The sequence below is a fragment of the Lepisosteus oculatus genome, chromosome 9, assembly GCF_040954835.1.
Source record: "Lepisosteus oculatus isolate fLepOcu1 chromosome 9, fLepOcu1.hap2, whole genome shotgun sequence".
NCBI lineage: Eukaryota > Metazoa > Chordata > Actinopteri > Semionotiformes > Lepisosteidae > Lepisosteus > Lepisosteus oculatus.
This window is the reverse complement of record NC_090704.1, coordinates 43,061,061-43,081,593: the sequence shown is the minus strand read 5'-3', so window position 1 is coordinate 43,081,593 and position 20,533 is coordinate 43,061,061. Positions and strand designations below refer to the sequence as shown.

Below are 20,533 nucleotides of genomic sequence, written 5' to 3'. Positions count from 1 at the left end.
ATCCAGACTCCAGTCCATCTCCACCTCTGCAGCTGCCCCTTGGTCACTCCTCACTCTGCAGGAGTGCACCCAGCCTTCTCGAACCTGTGGCCAGGAGGTCAGCCCCCAGCTAAGTGGGTTAAGCCAAATCTTGACTCTCCACACTCCATGACCTTTCAGTACACTTAATTCTTGGGTGCTGTTATTTCTAGTAAACCTTGAAGTCTTGGATAAATTCCACTCCAGGATTGCACAATCTGTCCTCTTTAAAGATCCCCTGAAATTGAAAAAAACCCTCGTTTTTATTACCTGGTCTGATTTGTAGTGGAGCTGCTGGTGCTCAGTGGTTGTCACATGTCACCCAGGTGGGTGCTGGTCTTCAGTGGTAATAAAGTGTGTCTGCTCCTGTATGTGAAGCCTTCAGTTCTTGGGGGACATACTGTAAATTATTGAAATGCAAGGAATTATCATCATCTTTTATATTAGCCAGTTAAGACATGTTCCTGCACATGAGATCATTCTGGATGAGCAGCACTGGACAAATGAAACATAACTGTTTGAGGTAATGAAAGAAATAACATAAATATTCATAATCAGAACACCTCATTCACCAAGGAAGCCCATTTAATAACCACAAATGTGCATTAAAAAGCTTAACTGGCCGAGTCAAGTCGTTTCCCCCTTAAAATACTTACAAACCAAAAGTAACATCAATAAATAACAGCAGCTGACACTGTTGGACAGATTCATGGTTGTGAACATGCACTCCATCAAATTAATTGTCATTATCTCGTTTTTCCAAGTCTGTGGTGGAAGGAAATGGATTATTCTCATGTGTAATTAAAATATGCACTTGGCTGTTAATATAGTTGACTATATACTGTTAATATAGAGTCACTGAATTTAATCCAGATCACTGTGCCGATTTAAAATGGAGCAAAGGTATTCAGAATAAGAGAGTCCACTATCAAAAGGATTGCATTTCCAAAGAACTACAGTATTTACAGTACCTTTAGTGTTATAAACTCTTTCTGCATTTTCAATGGGGGGGTACATGCAAGAAGGTTTGAAAGACAGAAAATAATATAGTACTTACTGTATATATGGGATTAATTTTAAAAAACAAGTATTTAAATCAAGGATTTTTTTTTCAAATTCATGCTTTGCCACAAAATGACAAAAGGTGCCTAACATGCAGAAAACATGCCTAACTCATTAGTTTTTGCTGCTAAATTAAACTGTCAAAACGGGAGAAGAAGCACAGTAACTTTCCTAAAGATGTAATTAACAATTATTATTTTCTTTTTTTAAATTACACACTTCTGGGTGTTATTTTCATTAAGAAACATAATATTCACATCATATACAAACTTTGTCACAGGCTAAAAGAGATCACAATAAGTCTTATTTGGGAGTAATTTATTTCAGGAGCAACAGTGTTATAGTTGATCTGCATGGTAAACAGTTGACACAAATTTTATATCTATAACTACATACTAAAAATAGCAACAATAACTAGTGCTTGTAGACATGTTGAGTTAGACTTTTCCCAGTAGATCAACAAAACTGAAAAAAAAAGTAAAAACAAAATACTGTTCTTAAACTTTTAACACTTATTATCAAATGAAAAAATAAATACTGATTAATGTGTAATGCAATACAAAAACTTTGGCTTTCCTTTAATGGTAATACTCAACAAAAGCTTGTAATCTATGTAATTCACTGCACATGAAGAAAGAATCACTTTGCGAAATCTTGTTACAAGCCAGTAAATAACACTTTCACATTTTCTTACTGATGCATAAAAGAGCTGTCTAGGTCAACACAGAGAGTTAAATGGGACTGCAACTCTGTATTTTTCCATGAACAGTTGGTACCTAGAACAGCTTAATTACCTCTGATGTACAGGATGACAGCAATTAAGAACAAGCTGAGTGTTTTATCTCAGAGTACCTCACTGAAGGCCACTGTGCCAACAGCACCTGCCCAAAAGCCTTCACAGTTCTCTAGAGAAAACCTGCTCTTTGGAAACTAACAAGATTTTCTTGAACCCCATTTATTTTCTATTTAGTTTGGCTTCAGAGTACCTCTCTTAATTTCTGGCTATTATTTTTGAAAACAAGAAAAAAAGCGGGCTAGGTAACATACTGTAGATAAATCTGCTTGCCCATAAACCCTCAGTTACCTCCCAGTTCTGAAGAAATTAAAATGCATCACTGAAACACAGAAATAAACACTTCCTTCCACATTTAAGAAACTCATGATGCTCATGGAGCATTCTGCAATAAATTTAATACATTATTTGGTATCAGCATCATGCATCTGCTCAGCTGCAACAATTGCACAATCCACCCTCCTTGTACATTTTTTTCCTTCACAAAAGAACAGTTTAAATTTGAACTTGACACCTAATGAAGAAGAGAAATGCAGGACAATATATTATCAGTAGGCTGATGTGCTTCCTCCACCCACTCAGACTGCCTGCTGGATGTGAGCACCCAATACTCTGCAATGAGAAACCCATTGCCTTAACTACACAAACCTAAGAAGTTCTTTAATTACTCTCATGAAGGAGAAGAAAAGGGCTACTGTCAGACACAATCAGGTCTGATCAATCTCTGTTTATGCGTTCTGAGTGCTGGAGAATGCCCTTCTCCAACATTGCTCTTTCAAAGGCTGCGTGTCAGGAAGGAGGCTCGGGTGCAGCTATGTCACATTGAAGGAAATAAAGGTGCTGGGTGACTTTCCTCGATAGCTGCTTTTCTCCGTCTTTCCCCAGCGTCTTCCGGGGTCCTGGCTGCCGGTGGTGGTCTGGGGCTGGGGCTCACTTACGTGTGAGACCTCAGTGGAGCCGGCGTCCACTGTGCTCACCGTGTTGGCCACCTGGACCACGTGGACTTTGTTGATGACCTTCTTGCGCAGGATACAGCTGAAGACCTTCTTGAAGCCCTTCCGAAAGTGCTTGGACACCAGGGCGTAGACAATGGGGTTGAGGCAGGAGTTGGCATAGGCAACCAGGTGGGAGAGGATGCGGAAGATGTAGGTGGCCTGGTTGAGGGGGAAGTAGCCGAACCACAGGCACAAGATGACCAGGTGGTGGGGCAGCCAGCACAGGCAGAAGAGAACGGCCACAATGATGATCATCTTGGTGACCTTGCGTTTGGCTCTTCTGGACTCTGACATGTCTTCCAGAGGATCCACAGCTGTCCACAGGTAGCGGATGGTGCGGGCATAGGTCAGGCTGAGGATGAGCACAGGGATGAGGTACCCAAAGACGAAGGTGCAGATATCCATGACCTTGCGATGAGGAACTCCCCATACTGGGATGCAGACGACAGTCCCGTTCAAGTTGATTTGCTTGTAATAGCTTAGGTAGGGGCCAGAGAAGATGAGTGACAGCCCCCAGATGAAGCAGATTGATGTCAGCGCGTTTTTGGGAGTCCGCAGCTCCCTGGAGCGGAGAGGATAGCGAATTGCCAGGTACCTAGAAAAACAGCAGGGAAAATTGTAAGAAAGACAAACAAAAACGATAACCCACTCGTCCAGCTTGCGTAGACTTTTTCACCGAATAGCGTTTCTGCAATACAGAGAAAACCAACACATACTATTTTATTATTTCCAGTTTTTATTTTTTTAATCCTAAAGAGCTGTTAAAAAACTTGCAGGATATTCGTATAACATACAGTACGTCTGTCCCAAGTCTTTTCAGAGTTTACGTATTGAAAAAACAGAAATGAGAGAAATATTTTATTCTTAGATCCACTCCAGAAATAGAAATTTTACTTTTGAAATAAACTCCTATGGTAGTAAGGCACACTTAATGTGTGTTGTCTGAATGTCAGTACTGTAGGTGCATTTTGAGAGCCATACAATGATTAATACCCTGATGCTGACAGTGAAAATAACTTCTTTTATTGCTCAAGAAAACAAAAAACACCATGAAACCATGAACATCATACAAATCAGACTAAAATCGGGAGGCGTTTTTTGTTTTTCATGTGAATGACTGTATTTCATTAACTTTTTAATGACCTCTATATATTGTTCTGTTCATGTAAATTAATAACGTTTTGCATTTTTCATTTGAGCGTTGTCTCCTTTGACTGTTTAGACTTAAGGTAAAAATACTCCGGGCCAAACGGCTTTGAAAATCACTTTGAAAAATGAATCGCAGTTTATTATTATTATTATTATTATTATTGGTACTGACGTTCTAAACGTTGTGGAATCAGTTTACGCAGTGTAATTTAATATAACTTACGTTTACTTCAATTGTGATAATAAATCTTTAAATTTATTTTTACAACCCATGCGTATAGCGGGCTAACAAAACGTTCGTTAAACCTCCCTAACACACCTGAAAAGACATCATCAGATATAAAGGATTTACTCCTCGTTGCAACCATTGACAGCTAAACAGCTGAGAAATGGAAAAGAAAATATTATTGGCATCCTTTCAGTTAGAGATACCTACAAGTGCAATTTAAAAGGTGTTGGGTTAAAGCGCCGTGCAAGGCGAACTACTGTACATACTACTGTACAGCATGTGCGCTTACCTACCTGTCGAGCGAGACCGTGGCCAGTGTAAAGATGCTGGCGTACATGGTGAGGTAAATGAAGAAATGGACAGCTTTGCACACCAAGGGACCGAAGATCCATTCGTCCATGGTGTAGATTGTGGCTTGGAAAGGGACACAGAAAACGATAAAGCACAGATCCGCAACTCCCAGGTTCAAGATAAAAAGGTTGGTGGTATTGTTGTTCATCTGACCGTTGCGGAGTAGCACGGCCAGAACCAGGCTATTCCCTACAGTCCCAACCAGGAAAATGAGCGAAAAGACCAAGGGGATGATCACTGACTCCGGTTTCCAAGTTGAGGTCGTGAAGTTAAACTGAGTCGATATGTTCATGGTTCTTTCTGTTCCCCGTCCAGACCCAAAAGAGTTATTCAGGATTCTCCAAGTTTAGTTCACAAGCTCACCCGGAGAAGAAATGAGAACACCCACTTCACATTCCAGTGTCATTGAGAGCCTATTTTACACTGTTCAGAATCCCCCCTGACCGTAGTTTTGTTAACCTTTTTTTTTTCTAATACAGCCCGTGCGTCATTTGTAAACACTGTCACCCTTTGCGTTTAGCAAAACACGAGCCCTGAAGTCAGTATTCTGCTCAATGCATTGTTTCCTGCGAAGCAATGACAACGTAGTTTCAGATTTTCAAGTTATCAATATGTGGTTCAGATTTAAAGCATTTCAGTCAAACCTGTTTCCTAAGCTTTTCACACACCGATACTGTATATAAGAATAAAGAACACAAAAAGCCGTAGTCTCTCTAGAGTCTCAGCTGGAATCACTGCGCACTCGCTCCGATTCCGCCTACTGTATGTGCAGCTCTTGTCTTCGCCTCTCTGATTTGCATCAAGGTCTAAATCCAACAGGGTTAACAGTTCGGTACATAATATATAAATAACGCCAAGACGCACTTAGTTACCAGGGAGACAAAATCTCAACAAAATTAATGGTGAGCTTCAAAACCAGTCCCTCATGACAAACCTAAATTTGTCTCTTTAGAAAAAAAAATCTTAAAGCATGTAACGCGCTTTAGATTGATTACCAATTTGAAGAATAACCCCTCTTCTGCTACGTCCGAGATTTTACACCATTGAAACTTATTTTTATAGTTATTCAAAGAGACAAAACAGACATGGGACCCGCCTAAGACACTTACTATAAAACTATTGGCTTTAATGGCCAATATAATAATGAACATTATGTACTTTATATATCATACACTTGCATCAAAGAAAATAACAGTAGTGCTCTTCAATTTAACAAAGTTTATTAAAGACCCTAGACCCTGTATTCACAAGCTTTGACAAGATTTAGAAACCTAAATCTCCACCAAGAAACCTCCATCTCCACCAACGTACAGTAATTCATAAAGTGTAACCAATATGTGACTGTCCGATCGACCAGATTTCTAATTGGCACAGAGCTCTTCTCAAATTGGGTCACCAAACACTGAACATCCCTTAGATATAGAACAAGACCCAAACACAGGGGTGGCACTAACTTCCCATTCCCTTCCCAAATGGAATGATAGTTCATAGCAAAGAAGAGAACAGGCGAAAAGCCCTGTGTGGGGATGTAGGAAGTATGGGGATATAGTGAGATGTAGCGAGTCTTCACATCCTGTGTGTAGTCAACCACACAAAGCAGGAGCTTATAAAACCCCAGCAGGTTATCCCAATCTAAGATATACAGTGAAGTAACTCCAATACTATCAATAGTGCAAAAACTTTAGAATCAAAATCAAAGACATTTTCGTTGACTAAACAGAAGTTAAAGACAGCCCTGAAGGGGCAGAAAACAACTTCATGACATAATTAAACCAGACTTACTGTACCTTGGAACCTCCGAAACATTCATGACTTTGACTGTATGTGGAAGAAAAAGCAGCTAATAGTTAACTTGGGTATTATAGAATGATTACTATTTTGATACATATATTTGAAAATAGGGCAAATACTTCATACTATTGAACCATGCAGTGCTGCAGCTTGCTCAATTCGGAATAACATTTTTGCTGGTTAATATAAAAATTAAAAACACATAGATGTTTTCTTTAAACTAAATTTTGGATTACAGAAGCAGGGCTTCAAGAAGATTGCACACGGCTCACTCAAGCACTCTGTTGCTCTGGCCCTGACAATGGAATTTGCTGGTGATAGGGTTCTCCTTGCCCACACAGCAAGCAGATAAACATGGCCATGATGGATCAGGCTGGAGCTTCTGTGTTACCGTAAAAAGGAAATACCACTTTGAGCTCATCTGTCATCATCTTGAAATTAAAAAGCTTTCCAGTCTCTCTTTGCCCTCTACATTCTTCTAGAGATCCAACATGAGACACTCTGATTTATCATTATGCTAAGTCAGACTTTGCTCACTTTATTAACATGGTGATAGTGAGGATTAGCGAGATCATGAATAAGCTTTAAACTAAATATGTCAGTACCATATGAAAACAGCACAAAGTGTGACAGCAGAAAAAATCAGACGCCCAGGCTGTGGACAATTTCTCATGTGTGCCACACTGGCGTTCTTCGGTTCTGGGAGAGCAATTGGAAACATTCATTTTGACACTGTGTAGGAAACGTGAACTATGTTTTTAGGACTCATTTACAGCTGATTGTATTCATATTTTAAAGAATTACCTTTATTGCACAACACTGTCACTGTATTAGTTCTGTTGCACAGTGTAGAGTACTAATAATCTACACTGTGTTGATGCAAAGCCTCTAACTACAGTTATGACTGAGAAATTCAATACTCATGTTACTTTCCCCATTTTAGTTCTAAAACTTTGAGAATGGCAAAGAACACAAAACACCTCCTCATAAAGCTTAATTAATAAAAAGTGCTTGAGCATTCTCTACTAATGACTCAACACATTTTGTTTTATATTAGGGAGACATTAATTAAAAGTGTATGAATCAAAAATGAATAGAGTTTTATCTTTGTAAAAATGTTATTCTCCAGATACATCCACATATGGTCCCAGAGTACTGTAAGTCCATGCATTAAAGGGTAACTGCCGTCTCAATTTCTCATTAAATCTTGGTTACAAAATAAATTCTTTTACGGTATAGAAACATTTGAGAAATTTCGATTTAAGCACAAAATTATGAACTATGTGAGTCACTGTGATGTTACAAACCCCTAGTCTCATCACTGTCAAGAGTGAGAGTTCCCACGAATTGTGATGTGATGTGGCCTTTCCTGCTCACTAGTCACTGAAATGACTAATGTACTGTGATGTACGAACAAATAAGAACAGGTTGTGCAGCAGACATATCCCTGCAGAAATGTTCCAACGTGATATACATGCAGAGTTAATAAGTAAGTACCATTTATCGGCAGAACCATCTTGAAGTCCAGAGCAATATTTCTGCTGGATTAAAAGACGTGTATTCACAAGCCTGCTTCTTTACAATGTGATAGGACCGCTTCAACGTCATCAGAAATTTTGTTTGCCTTGTTCTGAATCGCAGACTATGGTGCTTCGCATACTTAGAAATTTTGTTTATTTTCTCATATGAATGGGAGGTTTTACAAGTTACTGTGTACATTTACCTTTTATTGTGACTTGAAATGCACTCATCAGTGCTGATTTCTAAGACCAAAATACAAAACAGAGTTGCAGTTCCCCTTTAAACACATTCTCCAAAGGCTGCTCTTAGAAGTACAATTATTACAATTAATTACTAAGCAGCTGTACAAAAGAATTTAAACTAAGATAAAATTGTGGAAATTCACCACAAAGTTTTAAAAATTTCAGCTTGGAGAAGAAAAAAGCCTGGATGAGATAAAAGGGCACAGAACAAAATACATATCCAATCTATAAAAATGAAGTCATGATATGCAAACCTTGAGTACTGTGGTCAGGTTTTAGAGATCAGTTTTTACCAGCTTGTTAGCCATCTTTAGGTTCACAGACACAGGTGTAGTCAGTCACCAAATGACTTCGCTGTACTGTAGTTGTAAAGGGCATTATGTGCACATTTGCTGGCTTCTGTCATACACTTGAATTGTGTGCCCTCTAGTGTTATGTCTGGGTAGTGCCTCGTGCATGTTCTATTATTACTATACTTATGTCAGGATGTCTTACTGGAGAAAAAACTTGCTTTTTCTTCTTACTCCATTTCTGGAAAGAAAGCAGTGCTACCCTGAAAACCCCTGTCTTCTTGTGAAAACTACTTAACACTGCAGAATTCAGAACTTTACCATATCAGCCAATAGTATGTACATGCATGCATGAGAAGGTATAGGAGCACTTAAAATGTCTATTTTTCAAAGAATTTCACTTCTGGTTTTCTTAAAATGAAATTTATTTTAGTGGTTATATAACTGTATCAGATATGTATTATCGTAACATATTTGTAGATTTATGAATTCAGTGCAGATGTGACCTTTGGGTATACTGCCCAATAACATTACTTTCTGAGAGTATATACAGTAGAAGACAAAACTCATTTTTACAGCATTTCTATATATACCTTTTTATCTGAAGAACTTGCACTATATTACCAAAAGGGGGAAGCAGAGTCTTTCTTACAAAATAAAGTCTCAGCAATTTCTGCAGAATTAAGCCATTACCCATAGGTACAGAACAGTACAACACAGTTCACCAAACATGTCTATACAGGTATATATACACCTTACTGAATTTCATTTCTGAAAGCAGTAGGTGTTGGTGCTTTTAAAACAACAAATCTGCATATAAATAAATTGTTATTGGATTCATGTTACTTGCAACAAAAGTATAAATATAAAAAGTTTGAATGCAATTTGATAATGTACAAAGGGACTGGGGTTAGGTCCATGTATTTCTCACTGTCTCTCACACAAAACACAAAAACGTATCTTGGAAAAAGTCTTCTCTATAGTAGGAAGGCAAATATTCTAGGAAGGGGCTCAGAAAAATAAGAATCAGGACAGAGACGTGTTGCCTTTTGGTTTGCTAATCATGCCAACAATGTCAATGTGCAGCAGTGCGGTGCTTCAGATGAGTCCTGTGTTTGTCATGGCAGAATGACTGGCTAGTGCCATGTTTTGGCTGACCTGTGGTATAAGGTGGCCCTCTATGATAGCAATCTGACACGTGAAGGACTTAACTACACACGCCTTTGCAGTGGAAAGGTGGCACAGATTGATGACGGGCAATGCTGAAACAATGTCGTTCTCTCATGGTGGAATTCAGTCACCCTTCTGTCACTCCCTGACCCTCTCTGCCTCTCTGTTTCTGTTCCCTTCGTGAAGCCTGCAGCTCTTCTCTCATCCCTTGTTTCTCAGATTACAGTGTTGTGTGACTGCATTTCGTGGTCTGGCGTGTCAGGTGCTGAAAAAACAGCGGTTTCAGTACGGAGAATGGAGGCAGCAGGAATCTGGAGGAAAATTGGCAGTGCCTTTGTAATGACAGTTAGAGCAGATGCCCCAAGGAGGAAATTACACCATATGGCAGTTTCCTCTCTCGGTCAGGCAACGTTCAAAAGTTCAAAGCGACTTGGGAGAGCGCGAAGTAACTGGACCCGACAGATTTATGGAGGCCACACATGGGAATATTTTAAACTCCAATCAGTATAAATCATTAACGTGCAGAAAAAAAAGGAGACAGATTTATACAAGTTATTACATAGCATGATGAAGAAACTTTTTATTAAATTCAATTTACAGGACAAACCGAGAGACAGGCTGTGTCAGCCAGGTGAGTGAAGCTTTCCGGCCAAGATCTGCTCCGACATGGAACCCAATGGGAAACTTGTGCCATTTACGAAAGGAAAAGCACATTCCAAACCAACAAGGACTAGTGACTCGACCGCTCTCCATGGGGCTAACTTCCGTCTAACATGTCTGGACATGATCAAGATTGTAATGGATAAATAAGGCTGTAATGGATAGAGGTCAGTGCACCCTATGTGAAAACAGAGCTTTGACCTTACAAGTGCTTCTATTATATTATAGCTGATGGTACTATAATCTTATAAGATGATGCTTATTAAGTTGTAGGAAAGCAATTAAACAAAGTCACTTTACAATAACAGCCATTCCATCAATGACAGGAAAGAATGGAAAGAATGAAATGGCTAAATTGAATAAATATTTAAATGCAATGATCTAATCCGGGATCTAATCCCACTCACATTACGACACACTGCTGCATAACCAGGGTTCCTTAACATAGACATCTTTCAGTTAATGGATTTACAATATGTACAATATACAAAAAGCTTAATGCACTCATACAGAAAAATAATATTCTTATTATTACAAGTTATGACCAGTAAAAAATTGCACTTGTGCAATCTCATATTTGTAACTACATAAACGTATGTATGCAATAAACATAAAGGGGTACTATATGATTCACATTAAAGGAAAAAAGTATTACACACCTAAAATATTAATTTTATTGCGTTGCAGTCAGGTATAGTACACCTAGTAGTTCAGCTAGGTGGTAATGGAGTGTGGTGAGTCATGCAGTCACAGGCCTATTATAGAAGCAATTAGGGTGGATGTCTTTATACAGTATTTCAACTAATTGGCTTACAAAGGTTATATAATACATTCTCACAGCACATCCCTTCATAACAGGAAGTTTCATTTAATCACTGAAGTTTGTATAGATACCAGTCATGAATGGTAATGGCACTGTTAGCCAATAGGAAAAAATACTGTCCTTTCTGTGGGACCACCATGTTGTGGCTTTGTGATCATATGCAGAATTCTTCGTCTGAAGGAGCTGGTCAATGCAATGATTTTAAAAATTTCTACCATTTCAAAAACTCCCAGAAGATATTTTTAAAAAAGGGAAGCAAGAATAGCTATAAACAACTGCAGGCAATGTCCTGAAGTTTTAAAATAACTTTTACCTTAGCTATTTATTTATCAAATAGTGCACTATTTAATAAAGAAAGCTCCAGCTAGTGTCAGCTTTCTGTGAATGCAAACCTAGGTTTTTCCTTATAAATGTGTTGTGCGACGCTAGCCTGTTGCTTTTTTGGATTTCAGGTCCCTCTTCAGGTTTCTGTGATTATTCAGGATCTGGTCCTAAAATTCCAAAAATGTATCACAAAGTGTTAAGAATAGAACAGGAAAACAGTTCCAAAAAGCGTTTGAACTAAACAAGTGCAGATTCCAGGATCATTTTACTACTGTTGTTGTTGTTGAAACACTTCGCAGGCGTTCGCTTCTGACTGTTATTGCAGAAGATGTCGGGAGTTTTCACCCCGGCGGCTCTCGCCTCTCGTGCGCGCGCTCCTCTGCCAGACAGCCTGGCTTGACCGTGTTGTGTCTGTCCCGGAGGTCAAAGGTCGCTGGGTCAGTCACTGGTGCGTGCAGGTGCTTCAGGGAGCTGGGGACGCAGACGCAGGGGGGGAGCAGGGCTGCAGGAAAGCCACACTCACGCAAGCTGCATGTGGTTCAGCCTCTGCTTGCCAAGGCCTCTCACTCTACGCGTCCCAGACTTTCTCCCAGGGCTATCCGATCCTCTTCTTCCCTCCCCACCCCCAACTCCCGACCGCACACACAAATGGTTTGAATAAAACCCTGCATGACTGGGCCATGGCTTTAGATGAAATCCTGAAGAGTGATAGTTTACTTAGCCTAAATACTCCAGATTAGTGGAATTGAAACATTTTTGTTATGTGGTGGAAATTCAAGGGCCGATTGGCTTCGAGTCCTTTACTCCGTTCCGGATGGGACATGTTGCAAAATCATCCGTCATATAAAAGCCGCAATTTCTGCCTTTGGGAAAATAGGAAAACAAAAAGAAAATACAAATCACAAACAAGGAACACGCGACGTAGCTTCTGAACTACTGAAAAACACGTCTGACCACACAACTGGGCTTTACCCCCCCTGAGCAGGAATGCCCTGCAACGCAACATTTTCCTTGATTGCTAACACATACCATTAGACCTCATGGGAAAGACCATCCAGTCTTATTGAGCAATGGTTCTGCAAAGCCATATTAACTCTTAACTGAGGACATGAGAGCATTTGAGGCAATCTGATCAAGTCTAGAGAAATACAATAGAAAATATGCAGGAAAGGATGCTATTGACCTATTCACTTCCGTAATAATGAGAAGACATCAACGGACCATTACCAGTCTCACCATTTGTCAGGGTGGCTCTGTCAAGAAGCTCATTCTTCATGTCAAGAAGAATAGCTGGCAAAAATCTAAGATCTGTTCCATTTGTACATGAAACACAGTATAGCTAAAATTAAAATGTGGAACGCAAATGTCTCTTTAAACTGGTTTGCCCAAACCCAACTTTTCCATGAACAGAACAATGCTGGGACACAGTTAAAGGTTGCTGTTTTGCAAAAACCAGCCTGTCTTGTATCTGTTCAGCTGCTGATGACTCAAGGACCCATTTTCCTAATCAAGGCGATTGCTACTTCATTTCCAAACAGCCTCTTTGAACTTCTCTTGTAATAGCCTGGGGAACAGCACATTTGGCAAGTGTAACGTGCAGCACAAATGCTTTTTTGCACGGATCTGGCCGCAAACTCAAGGTTCCACTGGTGTCCGCTCTGAAAGTGGTGGAAAACGCACGTGTGACGGGCCCAGCGGATGCCTAGAGATTCACAAAGACCCGCTCGCACGACAGCCCTGCACTCATTACCTGGCCCAGGCTGCTTGGGGGAAAAATGGAGCTGACATCTTAATTGGTGCAAAACAAGGTCCATTCAACAGAACATCGGGCTTGAAATGATTCAGGCTGGGGTCTCAGGGCTTCAGAAGAGGAGGCGAAATGAAAGGGAGCAGAGAAGAACCAAAACACAGAAACCCTCCAGCCATTCTGCACTTGGGCTGTGTTCGCACGCAAATGCCAAGCTAAAGACACTCATTTACATACCTACAGCATCCCTTCCACACTCGTTATGCCCAGAAAATCCAAGCCTGTTCCTAAAAAGTGGAAAAGATTGTCTGGTGTAGAAAAGTTGAGAAAGACACTACAAACCAATCCAGAAAATGTGTCTAATTTCTTAGACTGTAGCGTCTGTTTGCGCTCCCATTAGTCCTCTGCCAAAGTGTTATCCAATATGCAGGAGGTGCTGGTTTTAGATGGACTGCTTTTATTGGAACTGCATTTTCATTGCTTGATGAGAAAAGGTATTAAATAGACATACTGTCAATTCTACTGCAATATTGTAAAATATCCTGATTATTATCGAGATTTCAAATTGTTACAGTAAGTTATTGCAGCGACATTTTTACTCTGTAAGTCACATTTGGGCTGAAGGGAGATTCTGAATTCTTCTTGCTGAAAAGGAGGTTAGAGGAGAACTCTTCAATTATCCGATTGTACGAGTAGGAGCACCCAGAATATTGTTGTAATACGTTAACCAACATGTTTCAGTTGTACAATATCGATCCATGTGCCAGAAACACAAGGTTTTCTGTTCTAAGCATGTGATTTGAAATTACTAGATTGATCACACCATTAGAAACAGAAAACAAGTTATTAAGTTATTCTGATTTGTTGTCGAGCCATGTAATCTATTACCCATGGCACCAAACCATGGTGCTGAGTTATAGTGTATGTCATCAGGATTTAAAATGCTCAACTTTCGTTTCTAATTTAACCTCTGCATGCAACCCATTCCACTACTGATCTTTATATTCTTTTATATCTTCTTGTTCGGTACGTTTCTACTGTAGGTTAATCATGAGTCAGAGTAAGAGAAGCCACTTCAAAAGGTGGGCTTGATAGACTTGCACCAATCATGGCCTGCTTGCTTGAGAAACAGATGAGGTGTTTTGTGGGCAGAAGGAAATGTTGTGTTGTTTGTTCTTGTTTGGTTTTTTAAAACAATGATGTCACAAACAAAAAAAAAGAAATGGATGAAGCAAAATAATCCTCTAATATTACCCTGAAATATTAAATATTTACTTCAGATACTAATATGCTAGACCTTTTACTGACTTCACCTCAGTTAGTCTGACCCATTTAATTAAACACATGTGTAACTTACCAACCTAATAATTTTAGATTTACATGAAGTGTAGTTCCCTATATTACTCTCCCCTCTGGCCAATTAACTTATAAAGTGGAACTGCTTGGCTTTTCTTGCTATGCTATTTTTTCATAAGTAGCCTAATATTTCTAGGAAAGGCTTTCTTCTGTAACGACTTAATAAGAAACTAATGGAAATCTTGTTTTAAAGACCCCTCAATCATTTTTTCCCCTGAAAGAATTAAAATGAAAAGGAAAAATTGAAAACGTCCAAAGAGTAATGACTCTTGCCCTCAAACAACAGCACAAATGAAAGTAACTTTTAGATGACAACTGTGACAGGATACTAAGGATAAATGGTTGCAGGGGAATTAATTAAGTTAGCCTTTGAACACTTGGACTGTTGTGGGATGTACACCCTAGTTCACAATAGCTTTACATGTCCTCAGAATAATGTGATGCTGGTTAGTCGCCGAGCCGTGAATTCCCCAGCAAGCCGAACTCATTGTCATTGGAATTTGAACAGCACCCCCCCACTGTTTAACATGAGAAGAAGAAAAAGAAGACGACGACGAAGAAGAACAAGAAGACAGTTGACAAAGACAAGAGAGGACTCTGATATCTTTGGGGATAGAATGCTAACTGAACTGAGACCAGATGAAGTCGCATGGTGTGGTCTCGGGTAAGGATATAGGGCCAAGCCTTCTCCCTCCCCCAGTGCACACAGCAAGACAGCAGAATTAAAACGGGCTAACATATTGAACTTGATACGTAGTAACTAGTTATTTAAAAGTGAAAAACATGGGCCTGCCTTAAAAGGTTGACTCTTCGTGCTTTCGTCAGCAAATCCAGAGCTGACAGTCTTTCCTGTGACATGGTGGACCTTTAATTCATTTGCCAAATCTCTGCCATGAATGTCCTGAAAACAAAGCAAGTTGGTTGCAGGCTTCAGTTGAATTTTCTCTATTTTATATGTCAAACAAAATGCCGAAAAGATGGCTGAATTCTCTCAAGAAAGAAAAATGTTCTTCTGTCTCACTGATGACAGTAAGCCATTGAAAAAGTTCACTTTAAACCTTTCTTCTCCTTTCAAAGGCTCATCCACTGTTGTCTCACCTGGAAGTTGTTTTCTGTGTCTTGTACGATGCTCTGTGAAGGTGGGCAAATGTCAATTTTTCGGGCGAGTTCCTTTCCCTTCTCAATGGTATCCTGGAATCCTGTTTGTCGATATATTGACAGCCGCTCTTTCATAGACGTGACAACATGTAGTGCGTCTCTCATGTTAAGATGGTGATTGTAGGACTACATCGGCATGGTTAATTGTGCTTAGCACAGTGTTCCAAATTACCAAACTCGCTACATAGTCAAATGTCTCGATTGTTTTAGCAAGGCTTGTGACTTTCAGCATCACATCTACTGTAACCTCCTTTGTAACTGTCAATGAGTTTGCTCGCCTGGGAGTCATCTTCAGCCGACTGACTTTGGCACTCGGTGGTATGTGCTACTACTTCACGGGGAACCTTGAGCCAGGAATTGTACACTCTTCTGGCGTTTTCTGCCTCCTTTTTTATGTTTTCTAATGGTCTTTTCTGTTCTATGCGTTTCTCGCATTACATTTCTGGATCGCTTTCATGTTGCACACTAACGAACATACAGTAGCTTAGCTAAATGTAAGTTTGTCTGTTGCTCAGTCTTGCAGGGGCACAGCTCGTGTTATCCAATTCTACATATATTGGAATGAACGCGCCAATGAACAATTGCAACTCATCCGCACAGCCGTGTTTTGCAATAGATCATTGTGTTTCATTTTAAAATATGCCAGACTAATATTGCTACTGGATAATACACCGCGTTCCCCACCCCTGACGTAGGAACTCTCGTGAGCAACAGGCCCCCCTTAGATCTGGGCCGGATGTAGTTGCACCTATTGCATCCCCCCATGGCGCAGGCCCTGAATGCTTCTATCTGTTATCCAGGAAGATTTAAGGCAGCGGCAGTCCACAGCATGGGAGACGGATAAGAAAGAAATGAACTTTTTACATTGTAAATAAGTATGTTATTTTGGGTTTTAAAACTACAGCAAGCATTTCACTCACCTACACTACAGGCCAAAACCACAGTCAAGGTCAGGGTCAGGCCCTTAAAATATACCAGTGTCTGGCCATTTATCCACAGCTCACAGTATTTGCTTAAACAATTACTTCTAAGAAAACACAAAACACACAAAAATGTATGTATTTTTAGCTGTGGTAGATGATGGTTATTGGTAATGTCATTGTTGTTGGCACATGTGGGGAAAAAAGGAAGTTTCCTTTCACAAGGCACTGTGGGTGGTAACAAACGGGAGAAACTTCCAAAACGCCACTGCCCAGGCCAGGTCATCATTATCTAGCAGCTCACAGACGTGGTAGGATTCTGTGTTGTTCTTGGGTCAAAGGAAAAAAAATAAAACCCAAGCTTTAAGTGTTTGATTGTGTGTCTCATAATCACAAAAATTCGCCTCGACTAATCTCGGGATTTCAGGGCTGAATGAATTGCTAAGATTCCACAATCTTTGTCTTTATGGGCTCCAGGATTATGAAGCCTACAGTCTTTAATAAAAGTTTTCACATTCTCCCATCTTTTCTATGGTAGATGCTTTAATTGACATATTGCAGTATTAACAACAACTGGAAAGTAGATATGCTTGAAACCATACCCCCAACCTTACACTGTCTTTACACTGTTTTCAGCTACACAAACAACTATTCCAAAAAGTCAGAATGTATAAAATGTATGTGAACAATACAAAAGTTTCATAGCTCTCAAAAATAATACATGAACTGGCACAGTATATAATTTATTTGTAAAAGCTGCTATATTTAACAACAATTAGAAATATTTAGTATATTTTAAACTTTTGTATTTAATGTCAGATTTCAGTTTCAGGTTTTTGACAGGGCAGTTCTTCATGTAATTCAATGCTGCACCTGTTGAGAAGAACTGTTTTGTCCCCCCTTCTCTGCAGTAATGATATTGGAATGGATCAAAGTCTCTTACATTGACCAGACAGCAGTTTTTCATTGACCTGCTTCAATTCACAACCCCATATTATCAAATATTAGATTACTCCATAAACAGCAATTCAGCTAGAGTCATCTTGCATTCCTTTGGTGTTTAGATCTGTCATAGGCTGCTCTCTTTATGATCATTTCATAATAAATGGAAACAGATAATACCCAGCCAAAGCCAATCATGCTTGCATTGCGTAATCCACACACTGATGCTCCGTGGTGCTTTACAAGCATTGTGTCATCGTAATGTATTGGAATTCCAGACCCAATCAGCCTCAGCCAGCCACCCAAGTGTGTAAATTGCTACAACAGTTCAGGCGCAAAACTTGTTTGTTATGACTGCAAATGATGCTTGCTCCTTGAATTCCTCCGTTCCTAATCAAAGAACAGGCCTCCAACAGCACAGTAAAGAAGTGTGAAACACTGAGTACAGAAGTCAAAGGTCAAACTCTGCTGTGGTTCTGTTATCTTTGCTATTATCTTTCAGAACTAAAAGTATTATTCCTACATAACTTCAACAACATATCTAAATCTTCTCACAAGCTACCCACCCTATAATAATAATCTGGGGTAACTGTATTTCAAATTTCCCCTTACCCTACTTCAAAGGGCATGATACAGTATAAAGAAACAAAATTGTTAAAGACCCGATCAAAGAAAAAAAAAGAAAAAAGAAAAAAAAACCGATCAAAGAAAAAAAAAATGACTTTTTGTTTCATGTTTGTTTAGCACAATCTTATTAATTTCATTCACTGCTCTTTTTTGTTCATCTACCAGTCTTCATTACATTCTTATTCTTTAAAACCTGCAGATACACTGGCCTGGCAGGAACAAGATTGTCTACTCCTTGAGTTCTTTGTCCCAACTTATGACACCCATTGTTTTACATTTTAAAACATTTCTTGCATGCAACCCTCTGCTTTCATTTTAGCTTTTTAAAAGATATTGTAATGCACACAAATGTATTATTTGAATTAAAAATGAAGAATTTGTATGCACGCACAAAGCTAATAAATGTTGCAGCTGCACACTACACAAATATCCCTGTTTTTGCATTCTCTTCAGAGCGTGCTGCATGTATTTATTTGGAGGAGTATGAAATTCAATAATCTAGGCAGCATATCCCAAGGATATTTTTACACACATACAAAATAAACTGTTGTTCATTTACCGTAACAGTTTACATAAACAGTTGAAATCCAGTACTAGTTTTGCAGATAAAATAAAAGGCCATATTTTCTGGCAGGATAAAGTCTCTTATGAAAATTTAACATGGTGAATTTGCATGATATTTTTTAATGTTCTCATAACTCTAGCATGGTTATATCATGCATTTAATTTGTTTTTATTCCTTATAATCTTTGGTCTCTCCAATATTTTCTTACAGACAAACCTAATTTGAAATTGGCAATTGCTTCGAGATTTGGTTCTTTAGCAATTGTTCCCACGTCCATGATCAAGAGAGAATGAGATGCTGGCATGTTAATATAAGAGGTCCACTGGAGTGTCACTTCTCATCTGATGTCCCTGGCAGTGTCGTCCCTGCAGGCCTGTGAGTACCTGACAAACTGGATCCCCTTAGCTGCCAATCTTTTACGATTCCTCTTCGGAAAATCACCCATGGCTGGATAATTCTTCACTGTATCTCTGTACTCTTTACCTTGCTTTCACTATCCTTTTGCTGAGCCTTATTTAACTGTGATGTGGATTTTAACAACAGTGTGTGGCTGTAAACTCACATAAGGTCATAACCAAAGGATACAAGATTTGTAAAGAAAATGGGGCACAGTTAACAGAAGACTCTGTGAGCCAGGTAGCTACGTGACAAGACCTGGGATATAATCGACACGGACTCTAAATAATAGCAAATGTTACACAGGGTGGTCTAAACACTTAATATTCCTTAAAGGCTTGATTAACTTGATTAACTGCAGTTTAAAGGGGACACTCTGGACTCAACTGAAAAACCAATGTACACAACAGTTTTGCCATGGGAAGAGTGAATATGAGACATACAATCTAATAAAATCAAGGCCAGAGCCCTTAATGTAACCCAGAGTATTTAAGCCTGTGTGGAATTTGGTGAGGACTGCAATGGGAGTATTCCTGTTTATTTTAAAGATGTCACCTACCTATTAAGATCGTACTGACATGCACCGCATATGCCTTCAAAGCGTATTAATAAAATACTATGAAAACATCTTGGGACACGAAAACCTCCTTATAATTGACAAGAACCTAGGATTATACTATTATAAAACAGATGAATATGCAAACAGAGGCAGAGAGACTGAAAAGATGGTTTTACTCTTTTCAATCCAAGAATCTCATTTCTTTTACGTCTGGTTCTGTTTTTTTGGAATCACAGTCATGGAATGGAAAAAGGCACTTCCTCAAAGCAGTTGATTAATCATGTAGGCTGTAACAGAGATGTAATTTGGCTTGGAGATAAATCCAAGAAGAAAAAAAGAATAAGAAGTGTTTGCGCAGAAAGAGAAAAAAAAAGTGAAGTCAGGACAAGACGAGATGGGATTCTGTCGGTGCCGCCCAGCACGTTGAGCCCCAGGTTGCACGCACATGGCTCTTGTCCACAGCAGCAGGTGAATTCTTTAGCCATCTGCAGAAAATTCCCAGCTAGCAACCTGGTCCAGGAGGGCAGGAAGTTCATTTAATGGCCCCCCACCTTCCTGCAAGGAGCCCCTGATTGAGAGACAGCGTCTAGGTTTCACAGTCAAAGGCAGTGCAGATTTTCCACTGTCCTAATGAGATTCACAGACAGAGGAAACGGCCTGGTATTTATAGCAACACGAGGAATGCGAACCCCTAATTGTGCTTAGTCTGTTGCACAGTGCAGAATCCATTCGCTGTTACATTTTTAGGACGATTTTTAGAAAGCTCTTTCAAAGACATGTGACACATTTCAAGGCTGAGGTGGCACGAAACTAACTTCCTGGGTGTCTGAGACAGTGTTTGAGGT

At 39.5% G+C, this 20,533-nt stretch overlaps 1 protein-coding gene across 1 annotated transcript; it reads right to left on the bottom strand.

Moving 5' to 3' along the window:
- Window positions 1–1,381: 1,381 nt before the first annotated feature.
- Window positions 1,382–5,364, bottom strand: LOC102694300 (galanin receptor 2a). The gene is made up of 2 exons (XM_006635435.3): window positions 4,540–5,364; window positions 1,382–3,463 (listed from the first exon to the last, which is right to left on the bottom strand). Exons 1-2 carry the CDS (start codon window positions 4,887–4,889, stop codon window positions 2,686–2,688), a joined length of 1,128 nt encoding a protein of 375 aa, XP_006635498.1. The 5' UTR covers window positions 4,890–5,364; the 3' UTR covers window positions 1,382–2,685.
- Window positions 5,365–20,533: the final 15,169 nt, after the last annotated feature.

What these genes read in the sequence shown, in the direction of transcription:
- LOC102694300 (XM_006635435.3), bottom strand. Translation starts at nt 4,889, where the DNA reads ATGAACATATCGACTCAGTTTAACTTCACGACCTCAACTTGGAAACCG. An exon ending in GCCACGGTCTCGCTCGACAG is followed by an intron (nt 3,464 to 4,539) that starts GTAGGTAAGCGC and finishes CTGTTTTTCTAG; the next exon opens with GTACCTGGCAATTCGCTATC.